The sequence below is a fragment of the Carya illinoinensis genome, chromosome 14 (genome assembly GCF_018687715.1).
Source record: "Carya illinoinensis cultivar Pawnee chromosome 14, C.illinoinensisPawnee_v1, whole genome shotgun sequence".
Classification (NCBI taxonomy): domain Eukaryota; kingdom Viridiplantae; phylum Streptophyta; class Magnoliopsida; order Fagales; family Juglandaceae; genus Carya; species Carya illinoinensis.
The window spans coordinates 13942101-13951921 of record NC_056765.1 but is presented as its reverse complement, the minus strand read 5'-3'; the positions used below and the strand labels follow the sequence as shown (position 1 = coordinate 13951921).

At 35.0% G+C, this 9821-nt stretch overlaps 1 protein-coding gene across 1 annotated transcript; it reads left to right on the top strand.

The window, feature by feature from the left end:
- Positions 1-5460: 5460 nt before the first annotated feature.
- Positions 5461-8986, top strand: LOC122293327 (UDP-xylose transporter 1-like). Its single transcript, XM_043101873.1, has 9 exons — positions 5461-5665; positions 5770-5808; positions 6607-6727; positions 6965-7149; positions 7548-7615; positions 7705-7837; positions 7945-8106; positions 8352-8624; positions 8745-8986. Exons 3-9 carry the CDS (start codon positions 6607-6609, stop codon positions 8847-8849), a joined length of 1047 nt encoding a protein of 348 aa, XP_042957807.1. The 5' UTR covers positions 5461-5665; positions 5770-5808; the 3' UTR covers positions 8850-8986.
- The last annotated feature ends 835 nt before the right edge of the window (positions 8987-9821 follow it).

Here is a 9821-nt window from a genome sequence, read left to right as displayed (position 1 = left end):
GGAGGTCTAGGTATAAGGCTTTCCTCTAACTTCAACTCAGCTCTCATCTCCAAGAGTGGTTGTAATCTCACTACAAAGAATGAAGCATATGCCACCAATTTCTCTCCTCAAAGCACTTGAAAAGCATCATCTTTTCTAGAAGTCACACCAACAATATATGACTCTTGGTTTTAAAAATGTGCGTTAAAAGCCAAATCTCTCATTCAAGCCAAATTTTGTTACCAAATAGTTAATGGCTTCAACACGAAAGTATGGAAGGACCCTTGGATACCCTCGTTGCAAACCTTTAGGCCACTACCCAGAGATAATTCCATCCCACTAGATACTGAATTAATTGTCTTAGATCTAATGTTGAAACAACCACATAAATGGAATGATATCCTTCTTGCACATAAATGTAGACAAACCAAATTGGAAAAACCATCACCTGGGCAAATTTTCGATGAAGTCGGCCTATGGTTACATCATCTTCCGGCAAAAGTTTTGGAAAATCAAGATTCAAGATAGACTCAAGCTATTCCTTTGGAAGGTTATTTCCAACATCCTTCTAACAAGGTCTAGACTAAAATCTCCTCTACCCCTTTCAGAAAATGACTCCCTTTATCCTTTATGTCGAACAAAAGAAGAAAATACTTATAATTTATTCCTAAGGTGTGCTCATTCACAAATACTTTGGAGAAATTCTCCCTCGCCTCTAAAGATCTCTTCTTTTGCTGCACAACCTCTCCAAAGTTGGTTAAAAATGATCCTGGATCCTTCCAAGCTACTCAATTTCGATAAAGAGATAGTCTCACAATTTCCATCTCTTTGCTATCATTGCAATGGACTCCATATGGTTTCTTAGAAATCAAGTCACTCACCATCACCCTTGTCAACCCCTATCCCCTTCACACAATCAGTGATCAAGATTTTCAAATAAGACCTAAATGAAAACCAGTCCACCTAAATGGATCTCTCCCCCAATAGGTCAATTTTCACTATCTTATGATGTGGCTGTCAAAAACAATAGGTCAACCGCAGTTGCCATCAGTAGATCAAACTCGGGAGAAATCTTTTTTGCTAAAACCCAACATATAGACTCGGTTAATCCTAACTTTAGGGAAGCCATGCAGCAAAGCTGGCAATTGAGGAAGCAACTCATTAGCATTTAACCAACATCATTATTGAAGTTGACAGTCATGTGGTTACATACGCTACAATCAAAATTTCAACATATCCAATCTGGTCCATCCTCAATATTCTCACTGCATTCAAGCATACTTAAGTCATTTCAAAGCTGGTCTATCCAGAAAATTTATCAGCATCAAAACCAATAGGCGTATCACTTTGCACAATGGGCCGCAACAATGTATTTGGCTGCATACGCATTATTCGATTACAACAATGCTTATTAGACTTTCACAGTGGAAAAGATCCACTTAGTTCTAGTATAGCCAGCTGAGCATTGGACTGTGCAAATATAATTATATTTCCCTATCAAATATGCTGCTTGTTTAGAAAAAAAAAGGTGATTTATGCAAGAAGCTCGAGATGAAACCAATTTATGCAATGGTGAACGAGTCAATTCAAGCTTGAGGTTTAGCCAATAGAGTGCTTGGAAGAACAACTAGCTTCAATTCATCATCAGTCAATGACTAAGTATGCCAACACCACATCAAATCATTTGCCATATATACTTCCATGAACTCTTGCAATTTCATAAGAATCTCTAGGGAAGTTACTTACCTAAAGCAAATTATAAATCCCACCTTTAAAGAAAGAGAGGTGAAACTTTTTAAAGATAGTTATTCCTAGCAATACATAGAACACCAACACACCAGTTTGAGGGCACCTTGATCCCACATACAATACACAATCATTTGCGCACACACACATATATATATATATAGTACCTTCAAGATTGAAGTTAAGGAGTGGGGCATTAACAACATGATTCAATGTACAAAACCAATCATTTCTTAGAGGGAAGAAAAAACAAGCCTTTGTCGACGCCATGGCAATAATTAATAGCCCCAGATCTTTCGCTTCAAACTAATGATTGAGATAGATATGGAGCATATGAATACCATGCATATCATCATCATGGATACTTATGTTATCCAAATATTGTTAGATCAAGAGGATGATCAATATCTATGTGTTTGACAAACAAAGCGAAGTCAAAGGAACCGGATCAGATGAAACCAATTTATGCAATGGTACTAAACGAGTCAATTCAAGCTTGAATTTTAGCCAATAGATCAGTGCTTGAAACAATTAGTAAAGCTTTTGTTACTACAAGTACAATATATTTTTAAACCTCCTATGTACTTCAAAGTAGTATAAACAGCTTATATATATGTTGGTAATATCATATACTAGATACTAACATGTAACAGAGTTGTAGCTCCTATGTACTAGACACAAGCTCTACTTGATCATTGGGTTTTCATCAAGCAAATTCTACAGACCACATGAGCATTAGATACATATCACTAAGCATATAAACACTATACTTTAACCATTAGGTTTTTCCCAAGTGTATTATACACCATATATACTTGACCATTGGATGTCACTAAGCATATAATCCTCGATCGCAAACCGTTTGCCAAGCGATATAAGATATGTGAATGAGTTATACTATTATAGTTACTTTTGTGTGTTCTTTGCGCACTCTACTGATGTGATTGGTTAAAACAGTTACTTCATATTAAAAAAAAAAGTGACACAACCAATCGCATTATAAGTGAAATGCACAAAGAATACACAAAAGTGACTGCATATAAAATTTATATATATATATATATATATATATATGTGAATATAGTATATATAATAAGGATTGTATGTTTTCCAAATCACAGAAGTTGGCTAGTCCGTATGGGAAAAAAAGCATGCGTTTATATACCATGTGAAACAAAATATTTTGCTGGCTAGTCAGTGAGTAATCACTTACACCTAGCTAGGCTTTCCTTACTCATTGGTCATCTACTAAGTTTAGTTAGAGATTTGCTAGCGTTTACATGTTTTTGTTAGTTTAAATGTTTATAGACAGTGAGGGTATGTTTGGGTAATGAAATGCGAAATTCTTAAAATTTTTCATCATTTTTTTTAAATATAACTCAAATATAAAATATTTTTTAATTTTTAATTTTTAACTTTTTTATCTAATCATTACAATTTTTACAAACTAAATCAATACAACTTTTTAAATTTAAAAAATAATAATATTATTAAAAAATTATATTTAAACAATTTTTTATAAATTTTTAATATTTTTTTAACATTTTTCTTATCTCTTGGGGAAAAAGGATTTCTGTTCGCTTTGGACCTCGTAGTACGTGCATAAGATCGATCAATCTGGACGGACATGATGGGCGTCTTGATCGGTCATAACTAGAGGGGTAATGATACACTTACCACTCTTTTACCACTATTTTACCACTTATAGTGTATTTATTTTTTTATCATTTTTTTGAAGTATTTTTTTAACATCCTTAGCCATTAAGAAAAAATTTTAAAAATATATAATTTTAATGATAGTCACTTACTTAATCATTAAGTAAAAGAAAAATTTTAAAAAAAATTAAAAAATTAAAAAAAGTGGTAAAATAGTTGTAAGATAGTGGTAAGGCTATCATTATTCTAACTTTTAGAGACTCTTGCTCAAGTCTCGATCTTGACACCCATAGGGTTTCTACATCAATCCAAACGAACTTCTCTTCACATTCAATGTTTTCTATGGTCAATGTGGGCATTAACATCATGTTTTTACATAAGTTTGGTCATTTAGAGAGAACATGCATTATCTATATATATACGTAACTAGCGTGAATGTTCATAGGACGGGGAGTGGTGACCCCTATAAGCCTAAGGGAGTTCTGGTCGGAGGAGGCGTAGTTTCTCGATCACATGATATTCCAGGAAGGCGTCATGATTGATTTGAGTAAACTATATTTTTATACACTCATTAATATAATTGAATCACAGATTGAAATCAGCCATTTTTTTTCGTTGATGATAGTACTGTGCTTATAAATTTTATTATTATTATTATTATAAAATAAACTTAACTTACCACATAATCAAGTCATAGTGTGGGACTGTATGAAGTTTAGGGGATCTTAATGCCACATGGAAGTGTGGTGGATGACTTTCATATTTCAAAAATATAGTTGTACATGCCTTTATCATGAGAAATAATTTGGTGCCGACAATTAGAGAAAGCTTCAAGCAGCATCTTAATGTGAGAGCATGCACCACTTAAATTATGCCTGGTGGGTGATGCCCAAAGGGGAACTATATATGAAATAGGCAATTTTAGGAGTGAGATTGAAGCTTCTTCACCAAACTCCACCTCATGAGGGTGGCAAGGCAACCCTTTTGCTTGAATTGACAGATACCTAACTCAGCATAGAAAATGGCCTCCTCACCTTCCAAGTTTGTGTGCCAAGTCTAATTTGATATTCTTAGTAAAAATAGCTTTCCATTAATTGGAGTACAAAACCCTTCTTAATTATCAAGAAATATTTGAACTTGAAAACATGGAGACCTTTTTAGGTACTAGATGTATTCCATGAAAATACATGTTACCTTAATTCAACCATGATAACCATTCTGTCTTGGTTTGGCAGTAGCTGTCCACCACTAAATCATTCCTATCAAAATGAAAATTTAGAAGATTAGTCATGGGATTTTCTTGACTCTCCTCACAAATGTAGAAAAATAACATTCAAAATTACACTAAAATTAAAACAAAAAACAAAAATGGAAGTTGGATTAAATGATCAATTTTGTGGGTTTCTACCATGTAGGAGATCAGAGCCATGACGAATTTGTAGTTCTCTGGCATGTTGAGGTTGCCATGTGACGCGGCCACCCCTACTTTGGCCATCGAGACCCGTCGATATTTTTTCATCGTTGATTTAGTAGAGGTTGAATATAGAATAATCATGTGACAAAAAGAATGATCATTTTGTCACATAATGCTTACCATAGGACTATTTAATTTTCTAATTTGATATTCTTTACCATAAAGACCAGTCTGTGATTTGATCAAACAACCATAGATGTACAAACAGTGTACAAATATTCTTGGCTGTCCCTTTCTTTACCTCTCTTCTCACCTTCGAGACCATGAACCTTTTGCTCTGCGATCCACACACAAAGCCAACAGATCATGAATACAAAAGTATCACTGCATGCATGCCTTTAACGATTCAATTTTCCATTCAATCAAAAACGAAAAACAGTTTCCATAGTTTTCTACAACACAATTTAACAGTACTTTATACTTAAAAACTCCTAAAAATACTGCAACTAATTACAGGTTTCATGACCTAAACGGCCATTCAAAGTGACAGAGGCTCTTTGCTTGCAATAGCCGTAAACTCCATTCTGGAAACAAAACACGTGAAAACAAAAACCAGACAGCCAAATAAAACGGTGTTCGGCACCAACCACAAAGGCATCAAAAATAAAAGGCCTCCCTTTACACTCATTCTCTCTCAGTCTTTAGCTCTAAGCCATCCCAATACATTCTCTCATCATCCACTCCTCACCGTTGATAATAAAATAACCCCATTTGTGCTGCATGGTCTGCAGAAAACTTGCCTCAGACGTGCCTGCATGGAGTTGTAGGAGCCCTTTTAGATTGTAAATCGATTTGTTCATTTTTGTAAAGGTATTTTAAACTCACCATTTGCTTGATTTATGGGATCTATGTTATGTTTTTGTGTAAAATTAGTAACGGGTCCTCTGTTTCTGTTTCCTTTTGTGAATTTGCAGGGCTCCTAACCCTCCAAGACTTTCTCATCCCTTGCAAAGGTACGTTGGCATTCTCATTTCTTTGTCATTCTAATTAGTAGAAAAGCTGTTCTCCAAGCTCCATCAAGATTACACCAGTTATTTATAACTGCTGCATCTGAACAAGCAAGAGACTGGTCTGGTTTATTCAATCAGCACTGTGATCAATGATCCCTCGCGCAAAAAAGTTGCTTATAATGCCTTTATTTATTATATTTTATATCACTTTGCATTCAATCATTATCAGTAGTACATTTCCAATCTGTTACAATTTAATTTTGCAGTTAGTTCATAGTCACTTAGATTTATCAATATCTTCAGAATGGTATCAGTTTGCCTCCCAATCTAGTGTTACATTGTAATCATCATCTCATCGGATCGCCAGAAAGATTAATGACATGGTCAGAATTTGTCACCTCTATATTAAAATTATTAATAATCTCTTATTGTCAAACTTTTTCCTTTTTTATTTATTTTTTATTTTTTTATTATCTATAAATAACGTTTCAAATATGGTAGAGCGTTCGTCTCACTCAACCTTTTAACTATCGAGAACTTCGACTCTTACATGGTCGAGAATGGCTTTCCCATTGTCCAAAGTCCTAAGCAGCTGGATAGCTGTCAATATTATTGTGAAAGTCAAAAGAACAATACCTTTTGTACTAAATGACATGACAAGTTTTCGCATCAGTGATATATTTAGCATATAATAAGCAGTAAATAGATTTTTTTTATCGACAAAAAAATATTGTCATTCCAAATATTCAGTCATTTGATATCGAATGTTTGATACATTCTTTTGTCTCTTGCTCATCAAAGATGGGAGAAATGTCGACACTCCAGTTTGGGGTTATTGGCGCTCTGTTCCTTTCAGTCGCATCATCCGTCTCCATTGTCATCTGCAACAAAGCTTTGATGAGTAATCTTGGCTTCCCTTTTGGTAACTAGCCCAACCTTTTCCTGATCTGGATTGTAGTTGACAATTAACAGAAGTGTTGAACATAAACAAGAGTAGTCCCCTTGTGATTTCGAAAGCTCTGACAAAGTACCAACAAAACTTCAGTTTCACAGTAGTTCCTATAAACTGATCTACTTTTTTTCCCCATTGTTATCTTATTTTGACAACTTTTTCCTTTGCTTCTCCCAATGTTTTTCCTTGCTTTTGTTCTTGTTGCAGCTACTACGCTCACTAGTTGGCATCTCATGGTGACATTCTGCACCCTACATGCGGCGCAACGCTTGAATTTTTTCGAGTCGAAGTCAACTGACACAAGGACTGTAATACTCTTTGGCCTTCTAAATGGGATTTCAATTGGACTTCTCAACTTGAGTCTGGGTTTCAACTCCATTGGATTTTATCAGGTTGAGTTCAATTATTCTATTCAGAACCTCATATATGTATATTGGATTATAGAGCTCTTATTTCTGGTCCCAAGATTACTAGTTAATTAAGTTGGGTCCAAAAGACTATAATTACGAGATGAATCCTAGTTTCTTTCTGCATGTTGTCACATATAAAAATGAGAAACTGAAAAACTTTCTTGTATGTAATATTGTATAGCATGGTGTTAATGGCCTGGTTTACAAATTACAGAGTTGGATAAAAGGGTAACTTTCATTAAACTGCCCTCTTAATGAAATGAAATAGAACTTACTGTAGATTATGGAAACTCAACCTTAAAGTGTGATTTATCCTTCATCTTACTATTGTATAAAAATCAGGGCATTCACATGTTTTTTGTTGGTTTACCTGTTGGCAGATGACAAAACTTGCAATCATACCTTTCACTGTATTATTGGAAACTATTTTCTTGAAAAAGCAATTCAGGTATTCTTAAGACTTTGGGGACCTGTTCCTTACAATTTTCAAACAGGATTCTCAAAGCTGACGGTAACCTTTCCCATTCTAATTTGCAGCCAGAAGATAAAGTTCTCTCTCTTCCTCTTACTGATAGGAGTAGGGATTGCCTCTGTGACTGATCTTCAGCTCAATTTAGTGGGGACGATTGTCTCTATTTTAGCCATCATAACAACCTGTGTTGGGCAAATTGTATCCTTTTGCTTCCACTATTCTATATATGGTTTTGTGGTATTTTAACTTTTAGTGGATTGCATTTGCGTATTGAAATATATGGGCATTCTTAACCTCAAAATCAGCTGACAAACACAATACAAAAGAGGCTGAATGTCTCTTCAACTCAGCTGCTCTACCAGTCAGCTCCATTTCAGGCAGCCATTCTCTTTGTCTCAGGCCCTCTGGTTGATCAGTTCCTCACCAAGCAAAATGTCTTTGCCCACAAATATTCTCCTCTAGTTTTGGTAAATTACTACCTTTTCTTTTCCTTTCTTCATGTCTGCCATGCCTAACATACTATAGATATATCAGCAATGTTACTCTTTATCCTTAATTTTGTCCTTCCCCGTCATACCTGCTGATGTAGCTCATTTGTTAACCAACTAAAATGTGCCACATCAACATATATGACTAGAGATGAAAAAATTTAGGATGAAGAACAGAAATTTTCAATATCATATGGCTGACTTCGAAGTGAACATCTGGGCAGTTATTCATTGCTCTTTCGTGCCTCATAGCCGTGGCTGTGAACTTCAGCACCTTTCTGGTTATTGGCAAGACTTCCCCGGTTACATACCAAGTGCTAGGCCACCTAAAGACATGCCTTGTTCTTGGCTTTGGGTATACACTACTCCATGACCCGTTCACAGAGAGGAACATCATTGGAATCTTAATTGCAGTTTGGGGCATGGGATTATATTCATATTTTTGCACCCAGGAGAGTAAAAAGAAACAATTAGCTGATGCTTCAATGGTATCTCAGGTACCCACCATCTCTCCCTTTCTTCCTCAGCATTCAGCAAGTTTTCTACGAGAACTGGAATTGAAGGATTAATCTTTCTTTTTTGTTTTGTTTTGTTTTTTTGGTGTTCTTATTTTCCAGATTAAAGATAAAGATACAACACCACTTTTGTCCGCAAAGAGCATGGGTCACCAAGATAAGGAAAGTCAAGAGACTAAGATATCAACCAAGGACTCTGCTGTTTAAATGATAGGCATTGTTACCAAAGTTTCTATGTATTATGGTTCTTTCCATATTGAAGACATTTTTTCCCCTGATAAACTCCAGACATATTGCTGAGTGTAAATGGTTTTGATTCTTTGAATAAATTCTCTCTTTCAGTATCTCTCTTCTTTTTTTGTATTATTTCCAAATTGCAAACTTTCTGAGCAAGCATTTCACCTTATTCCCTATTTCTTCAACTTTCTGAGCAAGTTTTCTTAAATTTTCATTCTTAAGTCTAGGAACTAATGTAAAAAGAAAGGCAATCATACGTTATTTATTAAAAATTTAATATTGTCTAAAACAATTTATAGTGTATTACAATTGATGTGAATGATATGCTGTAACATCACAATGGAAGGCTTAAACCACATGATCTATATTTCAAAATGATTAGTCAATGATATAATTAGAGCCCTATTGTAACTTTATAAAGGGCAAGAACTTCTCATTCCCAAGCAATGTGATGTTCCATACATCACCTACCCTTAACCTTAGACTGTCTATTGTAGGTGGCACAGCTCAAGTCCCACATTTCTGGTTGGGATAGGTTCTGATACTATTTGTAACAGTCCAATGAAAGGCCCAAACCATATGGCCTATACTCCAAAAGGACTAGTCAATGATACAATTGGAGCCTTATTAGAACTTTATAAAGAGCAAGAACTTCTAAATTACAAATAATGTAAGATCCCATACATCACCTATCCTTATCCTTATCATATGAGATATCACATATGCTCTAGTCATCGGCTCTTACAAATAGCATTCCAGCAATCATGAAAGTCAAGTGTGATCTCAACACAACAAATGCAGCCCAAAATGAATCGGCAGAAGATATGACTCAAGACTCCCAAAATAGACGACATTGCTTTACTGCATTCACTGCTATAGCTTTTCTTTCTTTCCATAACTGTAGTATTATTTTAGCATTATTGTACAGTCCCAGCAATTGGG

What these genes read in the sequence shown, in the direction of transcription:
- LOC122293327 (XM_043101873.1), top strand. Translation starts at nt 6,607, where the DNA reads ATGGGAGAAATGTCGACACTCCAGTTTGGGGTTATTGGCGCTCTGTTC. An exon ending in TTCTTGAAAAAGCAATTCAG is followed by an intron (nt 7,616 to 7,704) that starts GTATTCTTAAGA and finishes TCTAATTTGCAG; the next exon opens with CCAGAAGATAAAGTTCTCTC. An exon ending in AATATTCTCCTCTAGTTTTG is followed by an intron (nt 8,107 to 8,351) that starts GTAAATTACTAC and finishes ACATCTGGGCAG; the next exon opens with TTATTCATTGCTCTTTCGTG.